Source organism: Rana temporaria, chromosome 2 (assembly GCF_905171775.1).
Source record: "Rana temporaria chromosome 2, aRanTem1.1, whole genome shotgun sequence".
In the NCBI taxonomy this organism is placed as follows: domain Eukaryota; kingdom Metazoa; phylum Chordata; class Amphibia; order Anura; family Ranidae; genus Rana; species Rana temporaria.
In genome coordinates this window covers 32477652-32503433 of record NC_053490.1, presented here as the reverse complement: position 1 = coordinate 32503433, position 25782 = coordinate 32477652, and the positions used below count along the sequence as shown (strand labels likewise).

Sequence of the window (25782 nt, the reverse complement as noted above, 5' to 3'; positions counted from 1 at the left end):
AGATCTAGTAAGAGGAATTCAACAAAACCAACATTTCTCAGTATTGCCTCTACTAGTGTTTATGTGGAAACTTTCGGTACATGTAATGAATTGGTGGCTAGAGTGCTGGGTATAAGTGTCAGGATGTCAATTGAGCTAAGCAGAGCCCTTGGTTAGTGGTAGGTTGTTGCTAGCGGGTTTCCTGAGGTTGAGGAGAAGGGTCCCCACCCTGAGCACCCCTTTCGGGAGCCATTCTGTGCCCAGGGTAGGTGTCTCCCCCCCTCCCTCCATCTATTCCCAAGGCTCAAAAAAAAAAAAAATATAAAAGAACACAAAAAAAAACTGGGTCAAAGGGGTAAACTGTGGGTATGTCCCTGAGCCGCGTCATTCGTCACTGAAAGGAGTCAGTCATAGAGAAGAGGTGAGCGTACTTTCTAAGCCCGAGGATCTTGTCCAGTCCGTCCATAGTTGCCATTTCTTAAGGTTTTGTGTTTTATTACCGTGGCGTAAAGCCAGTGTTGTTTCGTAAGTAAAGTGAGTATGTGTGGTGTGAACAACATCACTAATAGTGGGAGGGTCAGGGTCCTTCCACTTCCTAGTGATACTGAGTCGGGCAGCCAAGAGTATGTGAGTGATAATCATCCTCACCGGGTTGGGGAAGCGACTAATATTTAGTGATAGAAGTGCCAGTGATGGTTGTTTGTCTATAGTAACCTTCGTTACATCACAGAGGAGTTGAAACACTAATTGCCAATAATTGGTGAGTTTCGGGCAGTTCCAAAGGGTGTGTAGCAAGTCCCCTTTCGCGCCGCAGTTCCTCCAACATGTATTGTTGAGCGAGGCGCTGAACCTGGATATTCTATCAGGGGTTAGGTACCAGCGGTATGTTATTTTAAACGCAAGTTCCCACAGGGTGGAGCAGCATGTGGCTTTGTACGTGGAGTGGCAGGCTTTTTCCCATTGGTCTACAGTGAATTCCTGTCCCAGGTCCTTTTCCCATCTAGCTATTGCAGGGGAGCTGGTAAATGTAGTTTTGGAGCCTATTATGTTATAAAACATCGAGATCCCTTTTTTCAGGGCCGTGGGAGCTCTAAAGTAGAGCCACACTTTTTGTGGGAGTGCACATGACCACGAGTTTCGTGAGAGAAGACAGTGTCGGGTGCGTTGGTATAGGAATAGGTCAGAGTCTGGGAAGTGGTATTGTGTTTGAAGTTCTGGGAATGTTTTAAGGGTATCTCCCTTAAACAGGTCGGAGATGTGTGTCAGCCCTTTTGTTTTCCATCGGGTGTAGGGTGTGGAGACCATTAGAATTTGCAAAGTTTCTACAGGGATAGGCAGTGTAGACCGTATGTCATGAGTTATGGGCATCTGTGCAAAGTGGGCCCAGACCTTGAGGGTTGCAAGTATAGTTGGGGATGCATGAGAGGGAGCTTTCGCCCCTATCATTGTCGCGAAAAGCCATGCGGATAGGTTATTGTGTGGGACTAATGATTTCTCTATTTTGCCCCATAGTGTACTGGGATGACAGGGCAAGAGCCATTCTTTTGTTTGCGTCAGAATAGCGGCTATGTAATAGTCCCGAAAATTGACGTAACCTACCCCTCCTGCCGAGCGATTTTTTTCCAACCTGTTATGGCTGCATCTGGCTTTTTTACCCTTCCATATGTAATGGGAGAGTATCGATTGTAGTGATGTGAAGTATTTATTAGGGATAGGTATGGGGATCGTCCGAAAGAGGTACAATAGTTGGGGAAGGTGGAACATCTTAAATGCTGCTAGACGTCCCAGCCACGAGAACTCAAAGGACGCCAGCCTGGTGAGATCCGCTTGCAGTTTAGAGCGTATCGGTAGATAGTTAGAGGCAAATAATGCCGTAGTAGAGGGAGTGAGCTGGATCCCAAGATAGGATATGCTATGTTTTGCCCAAGTATAGGGAAAGTTGAGTGTAATCCGATTTCTAGTAGCTTCGTCCAAGCCCAGGTTGAGCATGTAGGATTTCGCTTCGTTCGCTTTGTAGTAAGAGATATTGCTGAACCAGGCAAGCGTCCTCTGGATCTCGGGGAGGGAGTGGTCAGGGTCGGTGACCATGAGAATCACATCATCCGCGAATAAGCTGATTTTGTGTTCCTCTTTTGCTATACGTATACCGGAGATGTGTGGGTTAGACCTTATAGTTTCCGCGAGTGGTTCCATTGCTAGGTTGAATATAAGGGGTGAGAGGGGACATCCCTGTCTTGTCCCGTTCGAGATCTGGAAGGGTGTGGAGAGGGTATCTGCCGAGTATACTCGGGCCGAGGGGTTGGAGTACAGAGCCATAATGGTATCATGGATGTGGCCGACGAAACCAAATTTGGTCAAGACTGCTGATATGTACCCCCAGTTGACCCTATCGAACGCCTTCTCTGCGTCCAAAGATAGAAGCAGAGAAGGCGTTCTGGAGACCTCAACGTGGTGTATGATGTCAATCATTCTTCGAGTGGCATCAGAGGCTTGGCGCCCTTTGGTGAATCCGGACTGGTCTGGGGAGATAAGAGAAGGGAGAATGTCTTCCAGTCGATTGGCTATAAGTTTGGCATAAATTTTTAGGTCCACATTTAAAAGGGAGATAGGGCGGAAGTTTTTCGGGGAGTTGGGGTCCTTGCCTGGTTTGGGTAGAGTTACCACCATGGCAGAGAGCATTTCAGCAGGGAAGGAGGCTGCACTAGCTGCTAGATTAAAGGTGTGTTGCATAGCTGGGGCCAAGATGTGTTGAAATTTTTGGTAGTATTCCCCAGTGAATCCATCCGGGCCTGGAGATTTGCAGGATGGGAGGTTGTTAATTGCTTTAAGTATTTCTGCTGTTGTAAATGGGTCATTAAGGGTGGCAAGTTGTGTGGGTGTGACAGATGGGAGGTTGACGCTATCTAGGAATGATTGTATCGTGGCGGGAGAGGGTTGGGTTGTGGAGGGGTCGTTCTTGAGGTTGTACAGGTCCTCGTAGTACGTGCTAAAGGCATTTGCTATGGATTGGGGTTTAAGGAGCTTTTCGTTGGAATGGGGGTGGAGTAAGTAAGGGATTTTTGTTTTGGTCCTATGTCCTTTGACTCTGAGGGACATGGCTTTACTCGCCTTGTTTCCCGTGGAGTATGAGGTGGCTCTGAGCACTTTATATGCTTTTTCATGCTTCTCGAGAAGTATGGCTCGCAGGTCATGTCGCAAGGTAAATATTTTGGACATTAGGGACGTGGAGGGACTGGTCTTGTTAAGGTTCTCTGCAGCGGTCAGAGTCTTGGTAATGTCATCTATCATGTGGGTTCTGTGTTTTTTTGCCCTAGCGCCCATTTGGAGGAAAACCCCCCGTACTACAGCTTTGTGGGCATTCCACACCACCAGCGGGTCAGATACAGAGGATTGGTTGATGGAGAAGTATTCTTCCAAGCTGCTTTTAATGGGATCGGAGTAGCGCGGGGTGTTGAGGAGGTAATTGTTGGCTCTCCAAATGTAGGTTTGGGAATGAGAGGGATTGTCAGAAATTGTGAGGCTAATTGGGGCATGGTCTGACCAGGTGGTGGTGTGGATGTCAGAGCTGGAGATTCTTTGTAACAGCCAGCGATCAGCTAAAAACAAATCAATTCGCGAGTAGGTGTTGTGACGGGGCGACAAGAATGTAAAATCCCTTTCGCTCGCATGACAACACCTCCACACATCATACATATCATGGGAAGAAATGAAAGTGTCCAGAGTTGAGGCACGCCTCTGGGGTCCAGCTGTGGAGTCCAGTGCATTGTTCGGGACCTTATTAAAGTCCCCGCAGACAAGCAGGTGTCCTGTTTGAAATTTACGGATATCTTTCCACGTTTTTCTGAGATAGGTCATTTGACCCTGATTCGGGACATATAGGGACGTTAAGGTGTATGGCACCTTGTTGATCTCACAGTTCAAAAAAATGTATCTCCCTTCTGGGTCTGTGGTACAATTCTTCAATTGGAACTGGACAGAGTCTCTGATGGAGATCATCACACCCCGCTGCTTCTTGGAGAAGCGGGCGTGGAATATGTGTGGGAATTGCTTATGGGTGCATTTAGGAGATGAATTCAGGGCGAAGTGGGTCTCCTGGACACATAGAATGTCACAATTGTGGGCCAATGCTGATTTCCATAGGGATGCCCTTTTCACAGGGTGATTCAGGCCCTTGGCGTTCAGGGAGAGAATCTTGACCCCCATGTTGCGTGGTGAGAGAGTGTGTAAAAACGGAAAGTACTTACAGTTGCCGATGGGTTCAGTTCAGATCCGAAAAAGTGGGCGGTAAGGACGGAGAGGGTGGAGTTCGAGCTGGTCGGTTTGTAGGGCAGTGACAAAGTGCTAGAGGTTAGGAGATAAAGGCAGAGGTGAATACCCACGGTTAGATAAACAAAGCAGTCTGTGCTTCTGGTGCTGGCAGCAACGGTCACCAGCTTCAGTAGTGACTTTGCTGTGCGTTGTTGACTGTACCGAAAAAAAAAAGAAAATAACAACAGTTATCTGTATTAAACGAGAAAAACAAAAATGCAGATAAGTCTATAGAAAAGAAAAAAGTAACGTGCGCCCTCCAGAAGGGCTCAATAGTAAGGTCAGCAGCAAACAGCTCTTATCGAGCAGCTGACTAAGGTAGGGGAAAGTTCAGTGAGCAGTTGGGGAATCGCATGTCCAGACCGGACCGGAGTGTTGCTCAGTGTTGCTGGTTCGGGTTGTTCCTAGTGGATTTCCCCTTGTCTATTCCAAAGGTGAACGGGTTGGGGACCCAGGTATGCCCTGGTGCATTGCTAGGGGGTTCAGGCAGGATTCCCCACGCGTGGAGAAGTTTCATTCCTCCTTCCATGGTAGAGATGGCATGGGGTATGCCGTTATGAGTGACCAGAATAGTCGCCGGGTGACGCCATTTGTAGATGAGCTTGTGGTTATGCAGGGCCTTCGTGATGGTTTTAAGTTGCCTCCTCATCTGGAGCGTGTACTGGGACAGATCTGCATATAGCTGGACGTCCGAATATGGGGCCGGGAGGGGGGAGAGCTCTCTCGCTTTCATCAGGATTTGTTCCTTGGCTTGGAAAAAATGGACCCTGAGGAGAACGTCCCGGGGGATATCTGCCTCAAGATGGCGGGGCTTAGGGAGCCTGTGGATACGGTCAATAGTGAGTTCAATAGGTGTGAGCTCCGGGAGCATACTAGAAAACAGGGTGCTGGCGTATGAGTGCAGCTCCTTGGGCTGGACGGACTCAGGGACCCCGCGCATTTTAAGATTATTACGTCTAGAACGGTCCTCAAGGTCCGCGAGCTTTGCTTTAATCCACAGGTTGTCATCTTTTTGCTCAGCATATGCATCTACTAGTTCATTGACCGTTTCAGTGCAATCCGCCATTTTGTGTTCTATGAACTGTACTCTGTTATCCATATGCTTCATTTCTAGGGAGAATGTATTAATCAGTGATGATAGATTGGACATTAGGGAGGACTGTAGGGTCATGAGCATGTCCTTCATTGTGGTGTCTAGCACCGGTTGGCCCGTAGTTGGGAACTGAGCTATGGAGGACTGCAGAGAGGATATGGCTGTGTCATTGTGTAGGCCTGTACTCACTGTGACTGAGGCCTGTGAGGAGTGATCCATCCTCATTTTCGATTTAGCCGGACTCTGTGTTCCCGGTGTGGCAGGTGAGGAGTCAGGAGGGAATTGGTGTTGCTGCACGAGGCCCAGCTCTTGTGGATGTGCTGCGGGGAGGTCTGTGTAGGCCAGCATCTGCCGCGCAGAGCCTCCGTCGGCGCCATCTTGGGTCTTCCGACGGGGCTGGAAGGAGAAGGATTCTAGCCTCCGTGGGCCGCGTTCCTGCGACCGCTTGCGGGTCATCGTGGTGGCGGGGCTCGGATTGTACGGATCCGTGTCAGCGGTGCCGGTAGCAGCGGTGGATTCGCCCGATTAGTCGCTTATTGTCCGGTCTGGATGGCGGAGCTCACTGCTCAAGCGTCCATTCACATGCACGCGCAAGCCACGCCCCTCCCAGATGGGCAATTTTTTGAGTTGCCCCTAAACTCTCCTCTGTTATCTTATCAGTACATGTACACAGGGTCGTTTCTAGGCAGTTGAGTTAGCGGTTCACACTACCGCGACCTGGGGGGCAACTCGTGTCGCCCAACATGTCAAATTACATGTTGGTCAATGAGAGCCATCTTTAATGTACACTACTGAAGTCGCTGTACTACTTCAAGGTGACTTATAGGCGACCTGTATCCATTGAGTCGCCTCCAAGTCGCATCCCCTTCTCTTTTCTGCGCGTTATACGGCGATCCCTGCTTTCTGAGCGCCGCCGACAATGACCGAGCCGAGTGTACTGCGCATTCGGCTAGGCTTGGCCACGCTCGGCTCCGCATGCAGGACCGCGAGAGAAGCCAACATAGACCGAGCCAAGTGTACTGCGCGCTCGGCTCCGCCCGCAGGACACAGGAAATCCTCAAGACAGCAGATGGACACCTCCAAAGCCGCAGATGGACACCCACTAGGCTGGATGGGCCGCCGATGGACGCCGGACAAAGCCACCGATGGACGCCGGACAAGAGAGCAGACTGACAAAAAAAATTTAAGTTTTTTTTTTTTTTCCTCAAATTTCCCTTCTAAGTTTGGGGTGCGTGTTATACGCCGGCGCGCGGTATACGCAGATAAATACGGTATTTCATAATGAGCTAGTGAACTAAGGGTGTTCTCTAGTTTTGAAGGTGAACTATTTTGAGTGCGTGTGCACTTGGCCTTTTTTTTTTTTTTTTCAACCAGATTAACAATGTAACATATTATTTCTTATCAGGTTATAATGCACCTAAATATACTTGTAACTAACTGTTGTGAAAGTATATAAACCTTTTATCTGGGCTGCTGGTACCCCGGTGTTGTAATGCTTAATCTACCCTCCCAGAGCTTTTCTACTATATATTAAGCTTTTTTTTCATGTTTTCATTAACTAATTTGCTGATCTTTTGATGTTTCCAGAGACGTCTTCGTCACCTGCGGAGTATTGCAGCAAGAAACATCGTCAGCAAGAATGGCTACCGTCTATTGGACACCTACTTCACGCTGCACTTGTGCAATGAGTCAAACATTTACAGAGGTATGTAAGATAAAACTGCTCAAGATTATTCCCTGAGTCGCCTTACTGGGATTAGAAGTGCAGCAGTCCTTTTTCTTACTGGATTTTATATCTGGCTCATTCAAAGAAAAAATAAATGCGAGCAAGTCACTAATAAATGTACAAGACTGTAATACAATATAGTCAGTGCAATCACCAACTCGTATATTCGTGCAAATATCAGCTAACTTACATCATATGCCTTATAACCTAAGCTGAGGATGCTGCTGTGACTTTGAATGTGTCCACAGAATTCTCCTCATAAACATAATAAAGTATAAGTGCAGAGCATATACATATTAAAGTGGAGGTTCACCCGGAAATGAACATTTTTAACCACTTGCTTACTGGGCACATATACCCCCCTGCTGCCCAGGTGAAATTTCAGCTTCCGGCACTGCGTCGTTTTAACTGACAATTGCGCGGTCGTGCGACGTGGCTCCCAAACAAAATTGACGTCCTTTTTTCCCCACAAGTAGAGCTTTCTTTTGGTGGTATTTGATCGCCTGTGCGGTTTTTATTTTTTGCGCTATAAACCAAAAAGTGCGACAATTTTGAAAAAAAAATACAATATTTTTTACTTGTTGCTATAATAAATAGCCCAATTAAAAAAAAAAACACATTTTTTTTCTCAGTTTAGGACGATACGTTTTATTCTACATATTTTTGGTAAAAAAAAAAAAAAATCGCAATAAGCGCAAAAGTTATAGCGCCTACAAAATAGGGGACAAAATTATTATTTTTTTTTATTTTTTTACAAGAAATGGCGGCGATCTGCGATTTTTTTTTTTATTGGGACTGCGACGTTATGGCGGACACTTTTGACGCCATTCACATTTATACTGCGATCAATGCTATAAATATTCACTAATTTCTGTATAAATGTGACTGGCATTGAAGGGGTTAACACTAGGGGGTGAGGAAGGGGTTAAATGTATTCCCTATATAGTGTTCTAACTGTGTGGGGGGAGGGGGGTGACTGGGGGAGGTGACCGATCTATGCCCCTATGTACAAGGGACACAGATCGGTCTCCTCTCCAGAGACAGGACGCTGTCTCTGTGAGCCGGCAATGAGAGATGATCTCATATGTTTACATATGAGATCATCTCTCATTGGCCGCACAGATCGCATCGCAAACGGCCACTCTGATTGGCCGTTCGCGGCGATCTGTAATTGGCTGTGTCCAAGGGACACGGCCAACACAGAAGTTCCCCGATGCGCGCGGGGAATGCCCAAAGGGGCGGACGTCAATGGACATCTAGTTGGATTTTGAGGTCCGCGCTGTAGTCGTCATTTGACTATAGCGCGGGTCTCAGGAGGTTAAGATTAGATTGATGCTCATTTTGTCTAGGGGAATCGGGTGTTTGTTTTTTTTTTAAATCGAAGCAGTACTTGCCGTTTTAGAGAGAGATCCTTTCCGCCGCTTCCGGGTATGGGCTGTGGGACTAGGAGTTCCTTCTTGATTGACAGGCTTCCGACGGTCGCATTCATCGCGTCACGATTTTCCGAAAGTAGCCGAACGTCGGTGTGCAGGCGCAGTATAGAGCCGCACCGACGTTCGGCTTCTTTCGGCTACTCGTGACGCGATGTATGCGACCGTCGGAAGCCTTTCATAAGACTGTCAATCAAGAAGGGAACGCCCAGTCCCGAAGACCATACCCGGAAGTGGCGGAGAAGATCGCTCTCTAAAACGGTAAGTACTGCTTCGTTTTTAAAAAAACTACCCGATTCCCCTAGACAAAATGAGCATGAATCTAATCTTAAATTTTTTTTTTTTAGGGTGAACTCCCGCTTTAAATGTTGCACGTGTAGCGCTCTCCCCGACCTCCAGAGGTCTGGTGATCTCCCCCCAGAGACGGGGAGGGCTGACATTCCTCCTCGGGTGCAGGTTACTAGGCATGGTGGGTGTTGTGTAGAGTGATAAGATGGGCGCCAGTCACTTTAAAAAAAAAAAATGAACAAAAGTTTATTTCTCTTAGGGGTAGAGAGGGGTAGGGCACAGGACACAAAATGCAATAGAAAATGAGCAGACTCCTCAGACAAATGGTAGAACAAGGTGCCTTTTAAAGGGGTTGTAACGGTAAAAAAACATTCCTAAAAACGTTCCTAAATGGCTTCCTTTACCTTAGTGCAGTCCTTCACTTCATCCTTCGATTTTGCTTTTAAATGGGTTGTAAAGGAAAAAAAAATATTTTTCATAATAAGCATCCTTTACCTGCAGACATTCCTCTTTTCACTTCCTCATTGTTCGTTTTTGCTCAGAAGTTGCTCTATTTCTTCTCTGTTCTGTTCACTTCCTGCTTGTCTGATTGTTACTGACCACCGTGATGGGAGGCTTTACTGCGGTGGTCAGTGACGTGCTCACCCCCCTCCTGGAAACTACATCTATGCGGCAGGACGCTCTCTACGTGTTAGAGACTTCAAGGAGGTGTGACTTACTGGGCGTGCCGCAATGCATACTGGGAAATGTAGTTCTTACATGAACGAGCGTCGCAAACCAGGAAGTGAATGAGAGAACAGAAACTAGAACGCCGGAGGTGATATAGATGAAGGAATTTAATAGATATTTACTCGTTTTTTAACAGAATCATTACACTATTCTGTCTGTCTACCTTGCAGACATTCATTTTAGGCAATTTTTTTTTTCCTTTAAATGTCTATTTCTTCTGAGAAATCCTCACTTCCTGTTCTTCTGTCTGTAACTTCACACAGTAATGCGAGGCTTTCTCCCTGGTGTGGTGTGTCGTGCTCGCCCCCTCCCTTGGACTACCGGAGAGTCGGGACGCTCTCTAGGTTGCAGTTAAAGGAGCTGTGTGTTAGTGGGTGTCCTGACTCTCCTGTATTCAAGGGGAGGGGTCGAGCACAACACTCCACACCAGGGAGAAAGCCTTGCATTACTGTGTGGAGTTACAGACAGAAGAACAGGAAGTGAGGATTTCTCAGAAGAAATAAGGACATTTTAAAAGCAAAATCGAATGATGAGGTAAGTGAATGAGGACTGCAAGGTAAAAGGAAGCTATTTGGGGGAAAAAACATTTTACCTTTACAACCCCTTTAAGCTGAATCCAGCGATCCAAATAGAGTGCCTGCTCACCTCCAATATCTGACCCCACTACAGAGTTATCATGGCCTTGGTGAACTTCACTCAAGATGGTACTGCAACACTCTTCCTGCTTCTGTCCCTGAATAACGCTACTCTGTTTCTTTCCTTATTCTTGATCATCAATGAGACGTATCAGAATAAAACGGAAAGACCATAGTGTTCTCTGCTTCTCTCTCTCTCTCTGTTTGGAAGTAGATGTCGTACGATAAAACGGAAAGACCATAGTGCTCTCTGCGTCTCTCTGTTTGGAAGCAGATGTCATACAATAGAAATGGAAAGACCACAGTGCTCTCTGCTTTTCTCTGTGTTTGGAAGCAGATGTCGTACAATAAAACGGAAAGACCACAGTGCTCTCTGCTCGCTCTCTCTGTTTAGAAGTAGATGTCGTACAATAAAACAGACTATAGTGCTCTCTGCTTTTCTATCTGTTTGGAAGCAGATGTCATACAAGAGGAATGGAAATACCACAGTGCTCTCTGCTTCTCTCTCTGTTTGGAAGCAGATGGCACTATGGTCTTTCCATTTTATTGTATGACATGTCTCCTTGATGATTGAGAATAAGGAAAGAAGTGGAGTAGCGTTGATCAAATACCACCAAAATAAAGCTCTTTCTGTGAAAAAAAAAATTGCTGTACTTATCAGCGTATAACATGCACCTTCATTTTAGGAGGGAAGTTTCAGGAACAAAAATGTAATTTTAAATAAAGAACTTTAAATCAAAATTAGGGTCAGAGCCCATCTGAAGCCTCTCCATTGCCCATCAATGAAGCCCTCCAATGTGTGTGGTTGAGGGAGGGGGTGGGGGTGATCAGTAGTTGCATCACTGCAATAGTGGGATTTTTTTTTTTATTGTCTCGAAATTGGGTTTTACCATTATTGGCCTCAACTCAGATTTTTGTTCTGGGTCAACAACTTTCTGAGTAGTGAAAGTCCGTATGACCATCCACAGAGCTTGCATCCTCTAAAACAAACAAATCATTGGTGGTAGTTTGTGTAGATTAGCTGGCGGTGGGGGTGAGGGGGGGGGGGCGGGGGGCTCTGGTAGAATGCACGGGATTGTTTTGTGGCGTCATGATCATTTTTCCCACAGCTGCACATGTAAACGTTATACACAGTTTTCCTTTCTGACCAAATGTTTGTTTCTTCCAGAATTTTACAAGAGTGAAGTTGTTAAAGACTCTTTGGTAAGATGAGTATACATTACAATCAGCGCTACCAGTTAAATGTTGCATACAGTGCTACAAAAGAAATCAGTGATAAAAAAATAAACAAATCCAAAATATTAATTATAAAATATGTTCAGTGATTTCACCAAACAATGCATAAATGAAACCATATAGTTCCACCCTGCTCTTCTCAGAGAAGACTACTACGATGTTTGGAGGTGTCAGCACTCTAGTGAACGGGACTACTCCTTCCACTCGACCAGACACAATACCTACTCCCGTATTGACATGGTGCTTGTTGACAAGGCTCTACTTAGGGCGGTCACCTCCTCCGCCATCCACGACATCTCGTGGTCTGACCACGCACCTGTCTCCATTTCGCTGGCGGAGGGGATGACCCCCAGTCCTGCTTACATCTGGAGAGCAAACGCAGGGGTATTCCAAACTCAGGCTCAGGTGAATGCTATCACCAAGCAACTGAAAGAATTCTTTGAGTTGAATGAAGGTTCAGTATCTGACCCGTCGGTCTTGTGGTGCGCCCACAAGGCCTTCATCAGAGGGATTCTCCTCCAAATCAGCGCTAGACTAAAACGCCAGAGAACTCTGAAGATAGACCTTCTTTTGAAGGAAATCAGATCTTTGGAGGTACAAAATAAGGCCTCGCCAACTCTAGCCCTGTCAAACAAATTGGTCGGCCTTAGGTGCGACCTTCGGCGACTACTCCTAGAATCACATAATAAATTTGTTAACGCCCTGAAGCTAACGTACTACTCCTCTGGGAATAAGGCTGGCAAATTTTTGGCACGTCGCCTGAAGGACCAGAGAACTCGTACGAAACCATATAGTTCAGTGCTACTGTATCCATAAATTATTTATATATATATATATATATATATATATATATATATATATATATATATATATATATATATATATATATATATATATATATATATATATATATATATATATATATATATACAGTGAGGAAAATAAGTATTTGAACACCCTGCTATTTTGCAAGTTCTCCCACTTGGAAATCATGGAGGGGTCTGAAATTGTCATCGTAGGTGCATGTCCACTGTGAGAGACATAATCAAAAAAAAAAAATCCAGAAATCACAATTTATGATTTTTTAACTATTTATTTGTATGATACAGCTGCAAATAAGTATTTGAACACCTGTCTATCAGCTAGAATTCTGACCCTCAAAGACCTGTTAGTCTGCCTTTAAAATGTCCACCTCCACTCCATTTATTATCCTAAATTAGATGCACCTGTTTGAGGTCATTAGCTGCATAAAGACACCTGTCCACCCCATACAATCAGTAAGAATCCAACTACTAACATGGCCAAGACCAAAGAGCTGTCCAAAGACACTAGAGACACAATTGTACACCTCCACAAGGCTGGAAAGGGCTACGGGGAAATTGCCAAGCAGCTTGGTGAAAAAAGGTCCACTGTTGGAGCAATCATTAGAAAATGGAAGAAGCTAAACATGACTGTCAATCTCCCTCGGACTGGGGCTCCATGCAAAATCTCACCTCGTGGGGTCTCAATGATCCTAAGAAAGGTGAGAAATCAGCCCAGGACTACACGGGAGGAGCTGGTCAATGACCTGAAAAGAGCTGGGACCACCGTTTCCAAGGTTACTGTTGGTAATACACTAAGACGTCATGGTTTGAAATCATGCATGGCATGGAAGGTTCCCCTGCTTAAACCAGCACATGTCAAGGCCCGTCTTAAGTTTGCCAATGACCATTTGGATGATCCAGAGGAGTCATGGGAGAAAGTCATGTGGTCAGATGAGACCAAAATAGAACTTTTTGGTCATAATTCCACTAACCGTGTTTGGAGGAAGAAGAATGATGAGTACCATCCCAAGAACACCATCCCTACTGTGAAGCATGGGGGTGGTAGAATCATGCTTTGGGGGTGTTTTTCTGCACATGGGACAGGGCGACTGCACTGTATTAAGGAGAGGATGACCGGGGCCATGTATTGCGAGATTTTGGGCAACAACCTCCTTCCCTCAGTTAGAGCTTTGAAGATGGGTCGAGGCTGGGTCTTCCAACATGACAATGACCCGAAGCACACAGCCAGGATAACCAAGGAGTGGCTCTGTAAGAAGCATATCAAGGTTCTGGCATGGCCTAGCCAGTCTCCAGACCTAAACCCAATAGAGAATCTTTGGAGGGAGCTCAAACTCCGTGTTTCTCAGCGACAGCCCAGAAACCTGACTGATCTAGAGAAGATCTGTGTGGAGGAGTGGGCCAAAATCCCTCCTCCAGTGTGTGCAAACCTGGTGAAAAACTACAAGAAACGTTTGACCTCTGTAATTGCAAACAAAGGCTACTGTACCAAATATTAACATTGATTTTCTCAGGTGTTCAAATACTTATTTGCAGCTGTATCATACAAATAAATAGTTAAAAAAATCATACATTGTGATTTCTGGATTTTTTTTTTTTGATTATGTCTCTCACAGTGGATATGCACCTACGATAACAATTTCAGACCCCTCCATGATTTCCAAGTGGGAGAACTTGCAAAATAGCAGGGTGTTCAAATACTTATTTTCCTCACTGTATATATATATATATTTATTCCTTAATAGGCAAAAAAAAATAATAAAAATTCTCAAATCCATATAAACAAGTCCATAAAACGTGTCTATTCCACCACTGTGTTCTTCCGTTCCCAAACTGTAAGAATACCTAAAAGTGCACGCCGCCACCAGCTGACAAAAACTGCTCAAGGATGAGTGTAATGGGCACTGATTATAATCCCTTCCATTGATCAACTCCACCACGATCTCCCTTCTCCACTCCTGGGATTCAGCTCAGTGTCACTTCTCTTTTAAAGAGGAGGTTCAGCCCAAAAATACCCCGTAAATGTCAGCAGCTACAAATACAGCAGCTGCTGACTTTTAATATTGGGGCACTTGCCTTTCCAGGAAGCCGGCGCTGTCGGCAATGTAGTCTATCTTCGGATCCACTCCTGGTGCTGCCTCCGCCATTTCTGGTCAGCTTCACTGCTGGTTCCCTGCTGTGCATGCTCAAAACAGGGTTTCACTTTCCAATTGGCCCGGTGGTTGGGGAAGGAGAAGGGGGGCTGAACTTCCAGAAGATTGCGCTGCGGTCCATCTCCTGGAAGTGTGGAAGGGATCAAATTTGGCACCTTTCAGGGAGAGGGGGAGTAACATATAAGTTCAGCGGGCCACATGTAATTACAAATGCAGACTACATAGTGCAAGATTAGCACACAAACTCCTGTATAAATCCTACGTCTGCAAGCTCGCCACTCCACAAGGGTCATGGAGGCTGCGTGACTTCACAGGCTCGGCTCCTCCCTCCTATATGCATATTTCCCAAAACGGCTTTCAGGACAGCACCTGAGAGATATCATGGCTCCTCCTCCACAGGAAACACCTCCACCAATCAAGACTTTAAAGGGAAGCCTCCCCTTCCACTCTCCAGTTTTTTGTGTTTCCTCCAGCTGGAGGAACACCTCCGGTGGGGGCCATGATATATCTCAGGGCTGCCTGGGAGACGTGTGGTTCTCACCCTTACTTTTTTCTGGAAAATGACTCTCCCACTTGCCTGGTGAGGGCGGTCCGTGGGCTCCTTCTCCCTCTTCTGTGCTCGGGGAGAGCCCGTACGCCCGGAAGTTGCGGCCCGTTTTTTCCGGCGGAGCAGCGGGGTCCGTGAAACCCCATCGCAAGGCGAGAGGCTCCGGCGTCAGAGGAGGGCCTCAGACGCGTCCTGTATGCAGGAAGTGGCAGCGCTTCCGGGTCGGCGCAGCGTCATTTCCGGCGCAGGCGCAGAGGGAGGAGGCAGGGTCTCCTGGTGCCTTAAAGGGGACTTCCGGTTCCGGGTCAGCGCGGCGGCGTTTTTGAATCCTGGAACCGTGTCCTCATTCAACTGCACGCTGCTGCAATACTCTGCAATGGAGGAGGATACTGCAGCTAAGGGGGCAAGCCAAGGCACCAGCAAGGCTAAGGTAAGGGAAGTGTCCTACATTACCTTTAGCTATCTCTCTCTTAGGGGGGTTACTTCACCCATCTCCCCCTTTCCCCACCTCCCACTTCCCTGTCTGGTCGGTGTCTGTATGGATATATCTTTCTACATAGGGGTGCCATGGTGGTGATGGTCTTGGCTTGTAGGGCACAGGGGATTACTGCTAAGTTTCCTTAGTGCACCTGGGTGTCAGTTTATTACTGTCATTTTTGTTTTTGAGCGTGCGTGCTTTATCTTGTCTGTTTATACAGGGAAAAGGCTCGGCTCAGATTGTGAAGAAGCGATGCCCTGTTTGCAAAGAGAAGCTCAGTGATTCTTGGAGTAAAACTCTTTGTGCAGACTGTACTAAAGAGGTGCTGAAAGAAGCTCCTTCCGTGGGTGGGGACTTAATATCCACCCTTAAGAAAGAACTCCGTACCACATTTCAGGCCTTTAGGTCAAGTCTGGAGGCCAGACCTGTGGAGCAGGCTGGAGTTTCACAAGACCCTTCGCTGGGTGAAAGGCATAACCTCTTTAACCCTTTAAGCCATTACGATTCTCAAGAAATCCCACTAAATTCGGATTCTGAAAATGAGGATGAGGCAGAACCTGCTTCAAAATATAAATTGTCGCTGGAAGAGGTTGCAGGCCTTTTAAAGGTGATCCATGCAACATTGGGGATAGAGGAAGAAAAGAAAGAGCTCTCCCTGCATGACCGAATGTATGCAGGGTTAGGGGATACCAAAGGTCGGGTGTTCCCAGTACATTCATTAATCACTGAGATGATTAAGAAGGAATGGGTGGAACCGTAGAAGAAGCCGTTTTTTTCTGGGACTCATAAAAGGAGGTTCCCTTTTGAGGAAAACCCAGAAGCCATCTGGAAAAAAATCCCAAAGTTGGACGCAGCAATCTGTGATGAACAATCTTAAACCAGCTATGGCGTCAACTTGTGTGGCCAGAAATCTGGAACACTGGTTAAACCAGTTAAAAGCACACATCTCAGCAGATTCCCCAAAACAGGAGATCTTGGACTCCTTTAATACTCTTTTTGCAGCTGTGTCATACATTGCCGATGCTTCAGCGGAATCTATCCGCATGACAGCAAGGTCAGCATCTTTGACCAATTCGGCCAGGAGAGCCTTGTGGCTTAAGACCTGGCCGGGAGATGCGGCCTCAAAAAATAAATTGTGTGGTTTACCTTTTGCAGGGGATCTACTGTTTGGTCCAGAATTGGAATCTATCCTTGACCGAACGGCGGATAAAAAGAAGTCCTTTCCGATCAAGCCTAAAAAGGCGCCGGTCCGCAAACGTTTTTGTCGTCTGCAAAGGCAACAGGAAGAAAGGACTCAGTTCAAAAAGAAGTGGCCGGCACAAAGAGGTCGCGGTAGGGGTGGAGTGCTCCTCCGTCCTCCTCCAGCCCCCGAGAAACCGCAATGACTCTCCGCTACAGGTAGGGGGAAGACTTCAGGAGTTTGTCCCCCAGTGGAGAGGCAGCACCCCAAATCTGTTTATCTTGAACCTTCTTCAAAATGGTTACGAGATAGAGTTCAGGGAAGAACCCCCGAAGAAATTTCTGGCAACAAATGTTCCAAGGGATCCCGCCAAGGCCCTGGCTTTGAAGTCCCTAATTCAGGAGCTGTTGGACCAAAGGGTAATTGTGCCGGTTCCAAAAGCGGAATTTTTTCAGGGGTTCTATTCTCATGTTTTTCTGATAAGAAAACCATCAGGAAAGTACCGCCTTATCTTAAACCTAAAGGAACTAAACCTGTCAGTGTTGTACAGAAAATTTTGCATGGATTCCATCTTTTCCGTAAGAAACCTCCTAAGTCGGGGTTGCTTCATGGCAACAATAGACTTACGAGATGCCTACTTACACATTCCCATTACGGCCAGCTCCCAAAAGTTTTTGAGATTGGCTCTGAGGGAAGGAAAGAAAATAGTTCACCTACAGTTCAGGGCTCTTCCCTTTGGCCTGTCGTCATCCCCAAGGGTATTTACGAAGGTGATGGCAGAAGCGCTGGCACCTCTTCGTCTAGAGGGGATCTCTGTGGTCCCTTATCTAGACGACCTGCTGTTTTTTGCCCAGTCCAGGGAGGGGCTTCAAAAGGATCTAGACAGGGCCCGGTCTCACTTGGAAGACATTGGGTGGATCCTGAATCTCCAAAAATCAAGCCTGATTCCGTCTCAACAGGTTCTATTTTTGGGCTTCCAGATAGATTCCGTGGAGCAGAAAGTTTTCCTCCCAGAAGAAAAGCAAAGAAAGGTGATAGAGATGGTTTCTCTTCTACAAGACAGTCAGGAGATTTCCATCAGGAGGATTATGTCGGTCCTAGGAACCCTGACTTCCTCTATACCCGCAGTGCCCTGGGCCAGGACCCACTTCAGACCGCTGCAGGATTTTTTTATTAAAGGTCTGGGACCGCGATCAAAAGTCCTTAGACTTACTGGTAAAAATTCCCACCAAGGTGAAAAGGAGCCTCTGGTGGTGGAGAGACCAGGAAAGACTGTCGGTGGGTCTGTTGTGGTCCTTCCCATCCCAAGTAAGGATAACGACAGACGCCAGCTCCTGGGGCTGGGGGGCCCACATGAACAGTCATTGGACCCAGGGGTCATGGTCCGCAGGAGAGGCGAGAAATTCCTCAAATTGGAGGGAATTAAAGGCGGTAGAATTGGCTTTACTGGCCTTCGCTTCAGAAGTAGGAGGACAACATTTACAGGTCCTATCGGACAATGCCACAACAGTGGCTTATGTCAACAGACAAGGGGGCACCAGAAGCAAAGGGCTTCAGGTCTTAGCCGGAAAGATCCTAAGGTGGGCAGAGTCCCATACTCTATCCTTGTCCGCGGTCCATCTAAAGGGGACCCTGAATTGCGTGGCAGACTTCTTAAGCAGAAATTTGATTCGGGAAGCGGACTGGCAGTTGAACCCGGAAGTGTTCAGTCTGATAACAGAAAAGTGGGGACAGCCAGCGATAGATTTGTTTGCGAATCAAGAGAATGCACAGATCTCTCAGTTCTTCTCCTTAGACAGGAGCAAGTCAGCTGCGGGGACGGACGCCCTAGCACACAGCTGGAATTTCCATCTTTGTTATGCTTTTCCCCCTTTTCAGCTCATTCCGCAGGTCATAGCAAAAATGAAGAGGGAAAATACTACAGTAATCCTGATCACCCCATTTTGGCCCAAAAGGCCTTGGTTTTCTGCCCTTCTACTGATGCAAATCAGACCGTTCTGGCATCTACCTCTGAGACACGACCTGCTTTTACAAGGTCCTCTGTTTCACCGAGACATAAAAAAACTAAGTCTTACGGCTTGGCTTCTGAGGAGCAACTCCTCAGGAGAAAAGGGTTTTCGGCCAGATTAATAGCAACTCTCCTGTCGAGTAGGAAACAGGTCACAAGGGCTATCTATTTCAAGGTCTGGAAGACTTTCAATACATGGTGCTCTGTATCAGGCAGATTTGTAGAAGAAACTTCCTCTATCTTGGAATTTCTTCAAGAAGGAGCCGACAAAGGGTTAGCGGTGAGCACCCTGAAGGTTCAAGTAGCCGCGCTGGGGGTATTCCTAGAAAGATCTGTTTCAGCAGATCCATTAGTAGTAAGGTTCTTTAAAGCCCTGGTTAGGTCCAGACCGATAGTGGTAAAGGATTGTCCCGCATGGGATTTGCCAGTAGTCTTACAGGCCATGACCAAGGAACCTTTTGAACCTTTGAATATAGCGTCTCTTAAGTTATTAACGTTAAAAAACGTTTTTTTAGTGGCTGTCACTACAGCTCGCAGGATCAGCGAGTTACAAGCCTTGTCCGTCAGAGAACCTTTTTGTTTAATTTTTTCGGACAGAATTGTGTTAAAACCAGACCCAAGTTTTTTACCGAAAGTTGCTTCGTTCAAAAATCGGTCTCAAGAAATTATACTGCCTTCATTTTGCTCTAATCCAAAAGGAAGAAAGGAAGAAGAATTCCATACCTTGGATGTCAAGAGAGCTGTTTTATGTTACTTGGAAACCACAAAAGCATATAGACGTTCAGATGCCTTGTTTATTTTATTTTCCGGTGATAAAAAAGGAAAGCAGGCGTCAAAAGGAACCATTGCCAGATGGCTCAGGATGGCCATCTCAAATGCTTATTCAATCTCAGGTCAAGAATGTCCGGAGAATCTAAGAGCTCACTCTACTAGAGCAGCTGCGGTAAGTTGGGCAGAAAGAGCTGGTGCCACCCCCGAACAGATCTGCAGAGCAGCCACCTGGTCAAGCTTGTCTACCTTTGCCCGTCATTACAGACTTGATCTAATGACGGCAGATGATCAGGCGTTCGGGAGAAAAGTCTTACAGGCTGTGGTCCCACCCTAAGGGGGTAAGTCTCGACTGTCCTCTCAGGTGCTGTCCTGAAAGCCGTTTTGGGAAAATGCAAGTTAGGCTTACCGGTAACTTGTTTTCCAGTAGGCTTTCAGGACAGCAGCAACCCGCCCTTGGTTTTTTCTTATGTAAAGATTCTGCTGTAATACTATGTAATAACTGTCACTTATGTGTTGCAGCCGGGGCTGGAGGTCTCTACAACCAACTGGAGAGTGGAAGGGGAGGCTTCCCTTTAAAGTCTTGATTGGTGGAGGTGTTTCCTGTGGAGGAGGAGCCATGATATCTCTCAGGTGCTGTCCTGAAAGCCTACTGGAAAACAAGTTACCGGTAAGCCTAACTTGCATTTTCCCTCTTATTGGGCTTCTTCAGTAGGAGCACTATGTAGTTTACATTTGTGAGTCCTGACCTCAACCCAATAGAACAACTTTTGGAATGAATTAGAGCGGAGAATGTGAGCCAGGCCTTCTCATCCAGCATTGGTGCTTGACCTCACAAATGCTCTTCTGGAGGAATGGTGAAACCCAGACACACTCCTAAACCTTGTGGACGGCCTTCCCAGAAGAGTTGAAGTTGTTATAGGTGCAAAGGGTGGGCCAACTCAATATTGAACCTTACGGACTAAGGCCCCATACACACTATTCAATATTCTGCAGAGATTTATTAACCACTTAGGGACCCATTCACGCCGATATACGTCGGCAGAATGGCATGGCTGGGTACATATACGTGGCCCTTTAAGCCCAGCCGTGGGGTCGTGCACGTGACCCGGTCTGAAGCTCCGTGGCCGCGGGACTCGTGGACCTGATCGCCGCTGCAGCGCATTCCCGTCCCCTGTGCAAGACTAGGCAAAATGCCTCATTTCCCACCCGGCCAGTTCACACCACTGTGTACAATATACATCTCATCTTGCTGGGGCCAAAAGAACGAAATATGTGACATTTCAATAAAGTTTGTTTTAAAAAAACAAAATGAACAGTGTATTGTGCCGCTATCGGCGCATCAGCATCACTGTCCTCCTATAGCACACCTTTGACTGCATCCCAACGCAGCCGCTGGTGTAAATGGGGCCCTTAATTTAGTTTCAGAATCTAGTTTAGCTTGTCCAGTAACTTCTAAAGAACTGCAATATCAGTAGCTCGTGTCTTTACAGTCATGTGACTGTTTTTCCGTATTTCTCTACAGAATCCGACGTGGAGAAGTCTTGACTTTGGCCTGATGCCCGATAAACTGGACACATCCGTGTCCGGTTTTGTAGTTCGGATATGGGGTGGAAGAAATGATGATTACCGGCTCCTTATTGAATGGAAAGTGAACCTTGATGGGCTTAAATATTTGGGCCCACAGGTAAGAAATCTATAGAAACTCCCTGAGACTTGACTGACTTATAACTGCATTCACTCATTGATCATTATTATCAATTCACAAAGATAAATGTCACTTCAATGTGAAATCTTTTCTTTTCTATAAAAAAAAATTGTAATCGTTATTTTACATGGTAAAGTGATTTATTAAACAATAGATGGGGCTTACAATGCATCAGTGAAAAGAGTACAGTGGAACCTTAGGATTGTGAATAACGCGGCTTATGAGCGTTTCACCATACAAGATTTATTTTTTAATCTGTCTCGCATTGCAAGAGTTGTCTCGCAAGACGAGAGGGGTTCAAGCCGCTGGGGCTGCTGTACCGCATTTGGCCAAAGGTGCGGGGGCGTCTGACGATCGGAAACACTGTCTCGACGTAACATTGTCTTTCACAATATAAAATAAATTGGGCTAACTTTACTGTGGTCTTATTTTTTAATTAAAGTGTATTTTTTCCCAAAAAAGTGAGCTTGTAAGACCGCTGCGCAACTACGGTGTGACAAAGTATTGCAACAACCGCCATTTTATTCTGTAGGCTGTTAGAATAAAAAATATATATAATGTTTGGGGGTTTCTAACTTCTAAGTAAAGGGAAGATGGAAATGGGGAGGGAAGCTCCATTAGCATTGCTGGTTGTCTTGTAATACCATCAGCCACCACAAGAGGGCGCCAGATTCCAGAAGGAATCATAGGACTGTAGAAGGCCACAAAGCCGTAACATCAATTACCGGCAGCGCCACGCGATCACGTAGGGGGTGCGCACGGAGACAGGGTACCCCAGCTGTGCTGCGCCAGGTAGCTAATTCTAGTTGCGATTGTGACTTGGCGCCCGGGGTTTGTCGAGCCCTGATCTAAAGGAAATTGAATAAGAAAACGGTATAATCTATGGCAAGCTTTAGTCACGGAAACGCCTAAATATTTCATCCTTTTGACTCTCTGCAGAGGGAGATTGGCCTGGTCACTAGAAACTGCCAATGACGAGTATCAGACGTTTTCCAGTTTATTTTGAAACCAGAAAAAAGTCCAAACCCTTTGCCAGAGATATATATACACACATACACACATACACACATACACACATACACACATACACACATACACACATACACACATACACACATACACACATACACACATACACACATACACACATACACACATACACACATACACACATACACACATACACACATACACACACACACACACACACACACAACTGCTGTCGTATACTGCTCGCTACTGCAAAGCATAGCTGTGAAGCCAGCCTCAAGTTGAAGTTTTTTAACCACTTGACCACCGCCCCATGTCAAAAAGACGTCCTGTTTTTAAAGTTGAATATCTCGATAACGGCAGCAGCTGCTGCCACAACCGAGATATTCATCTTTTCAGGGGGCAGTGGTGTACACGATAACGGCGGTCTCCGCGGCGGATTCGCCGCGAGATCGCCGTTATCGGTGGCGGGAGAGGGCCCCCCCCCCCCTCCCGCCGCTCTCCCAAGCCCTCCGCCGCTTACCGGAGCCGTCGGTAGCGGCGGAGGGGATCGGATGTGTCCGGCAGCTGAGCGGGGACGGGACTGAAGGAGAAATCTCCTTCACCCGTCCTCATAGCTCTGCAGGCCGGAAGTGACGTCAAAACGTCAGTCCCGCCAAGCCTCTTAAAGAAACATTTTTTTTTTTTGTCATTTGAAAAAATGACATTTTTATTTATTTTTTATTTTTTTTGCATTTAAGTCTAAATATGAGATCTGAGGTCTTTTTGACCCCAGATCTCATATTTAAGAGGACCTGTCATGCTTTTTTCTATTACAAGGGATGTTTACATTCCTTGTAATAGGAATAAAAGTGATCAATTTTTTTTTTATTTTTTATTTCAGTGTAAAAAATTATAAAACTAAATAAAAATAAATTAGAAAACAAAAATTTTTTTTTTTTTTTTAAAGCGCCCCATCCCGACGAGCTCGCACGCAGAAGCAAACGCATACGCGAGTAGCGCCCGCATATGAAAACTGTATTCAAACCACACAAGTGAGGTATCGCCGCGATCGTTAGAGCGAGAGCAATAATTCTAGCCCTAGACCTACTCTGCAACTCAAAAAATGCAACCTGTAGAATTTTTTAAACGTCGCCTATCAAGATTTTTAAGGGTAAAAGTTTGACGCCATGCCACGAGCGGGCGCAATTTTTAAGCGTGACATGTCGGGTATCATTTTACTCGGCGTAACATTATCTTTCACAATATATAAAAAAATTGGGCAAAATGTATTTGTTCTTATTTTTTAATTCAAAAAAGTGATTTTTATCCAAAAAAAGTGCGCTTGTAAGACCGCTGCACAAGTACGGTGTGACAAAAAGTATTGCAATGACTGCCATTTTATTCCCTAGGATGTCTGCTAAAAAAAATATATAATGTTTGGGGGTTCTGATTAATTTTCTAGCAAAAAAATTGTGATTTTCACATGAAGGAGAGAAGTGCCAGAATAGGCCTGGTGGTCAAGTGGTTAATGGGCAAAAAAAAGTAATATTTCATTAGTTGTTGGGTTTTATATCTGTCTACAAAGGACTCATTCCACTTACTTTATTTCTTTATCGTACATCACGGGACACAGAGCGGCATTCATTACTATATGGGTTATATGGAGTACCTTCAGGTGTAGACACTGGCAATCTCAAACAGGAAGTGCCCCTCCCTATATAACCCCCTCCCATAGGAGGAGTACCTCAGTTTTTCCGCCAGTGTCTTAGGTGTTAGTCATGGTTTAGCTTGCCTCCACATCCTTGGGATTAGGTGAGCTAACCGGTTCTGTCCAAAAAAGCCTCAGCGCTAAAGTGGTCAGTAACCGGACCCCAAACCCTTGGGGTATAGCCCATAATGCTTTTCTTTTTAGAGAGCTGGACCCTGGGCCCAGAACTTAGAAACCTTTGGGTGCCTAATGTTTCTGTTGCCAGAGTGCTATATGGGCCCAGGACAGTGGATCCTTCATAGGAACCCAGGGCCTGAAGGTCTAGACATCCCCACCGAGATGGGGGAAGATTGGGCCTCTTGCTTGGCAAAGTCCTGCGGCATGGAGCAGGTAAGTGAGGGGAAAACTTGCGGAACTTGGTTCTTAGCAGGTTTTTTCTGGGGGGTCACAGGGGACATGCCTAAAGTTATGCACTGCATCTGGCAAACTAGTCACATATCATAAAGATAGGATGGCTCTATATGTATTATTCCCCATAAGATGTGACCTCCCTTGTAGTGTTGGAAAAGCATTGAGTGGGGCCTGTGTTATATAAAAATATATGTGTGTGTCAGAGAGCTGTGCTTACCTGCAAGCCTCCAGGCGATGCTCCATTCAGTCTTCCTCCTCACGGCCTGCAAAGCAGGCAAAACGCTGACCTCCTCATGGCTGCAGTTTGCTGGAGCAGAGAGGTCCCTTCCTCCCAACCCCACCCCCCCCCTGTCGGGAGGGGCATTTCCTGTTTGAGATTGCTGGGGGGGAAGGGCGGGTCAGTGGCTTAAGGAAGGGGCGGCCCTTCCTTGTTTGTTCCATATAGCTCATTCAATACTTTGGAACTGAGGAGGAAAGACCAGAACGGCAAGCACGGGGCGCCGAGGACACACAGTGGCCAGAAAGAATATTGCAGTCTTCAGAAAGACTGTTTTCAAGCCTAGGAATAGGCTGTTTCTTTTCCATCTCATAGTTTTTCTTGCAATACTACTCAGGGGGACAGAATGTTTTTTCTTTCCTAGATTTGAAAAAAAAAAAAAAAAAAAGAGAAGTGTCATCTAGGGGAGAGGAAGCATTTTTTATCCCCCAAACAGGTGTTTGGGCATTTAACTATTTATAAGTCCCAGGTACCAATAAGTAGCAGGTGTACCTCGGTATTGTACCATGGCATCAAAAAACAAGGGTACAAGAGGTGGGGATTCCCCCAGAGAGTCTGAGGTCTCGGACAATGCTATGCCGCTGCTTTCCCCACAGGGAGCCTTGGGGCCATCGGGATCTGGGGCTGGAGCTGACGCGGGTCAGTCCAACCCTAAGATGGTCACGGAGGAGGTATTACTCACCTCTTTAAAAGAGATGCAGAAAAGCATGGGTAAAATGATAGCCGCAGCTATGCGGGGCAGTAAGCGGAATAGATCTCCGTCGCCCGAGCGCGGACCCTCAGAAGAGGAGGTCCTTTCCTCAGGGGAATTGGACGACCTCTTGGACAAGGACCAAGTAGGTTCAGGGATCGAAGATCCGGATACAGAGGAGTCTGGGGCAGTCTCCCTGAGGGAGAGCTGGTCGATTCAAGGATTGTCGGACTTGGTCCATAGGGCATTCAACTTGCCAGTACCAGATCTCCAGGTATCGACGGTTTCAGCTTTGGGTTCACTGAGGGCGCCTCAAAGCAATGCTGTGTTTCCGATCCATCCTCTATTAGAGGGAGTTTTGTTCCAAGATTGGAACAAGCCAGATAAGATCTTCTTACCACCTAAGAAGTTCTCTGTCCTATATCCTATGGAAGAAAAATTTTCCAAAAGATGGGCTACTCCTGCAGTGGACGCAGCCATCTCATGTGTTAACAAATCGTTAACATGCCCTGTAGAAAACATACAGGTGTTCAAGGATCCAGTTGATAAGCGCTTGGAAGCACTACTTAAGAACTCCTTCACTACTGCAGGGGCAGTAGTACAGCCAGCTGTGGCTGCGATTGGGGTCGCTCAAGC

The 25782-nt window shown here is 46.3% G+C and overlaps 1 protein-coding gene across 2 annotated transcripts in view; it reads left to right on the top strand.

Moving 5' to 3' along the window:
• UVRAG (UV radiation resistance associated) overlaps positions 1–25782 on the top strand; it is a 162029-nt gene that overhangs the window by 27848 nt on the left and 108399 nt on the right. For both annotated transcript variants that reach the window (XM_040340027.1, XM_040340026.1), the window contains exons 2-4: positions 6968–7085; positions 11357–11391; positions 20905–21066. In XM_040340027.1, coding sequence (XP_040195961.1) covers positions 6968–7085; positions 11357–11391; positions 20905–21066 — 315 coding nt within the window. The remainder of the gene's footprint in view (positions 1–6967; positions 7086–11356; positions 11392–20904; positions 21067–25782) is intronic.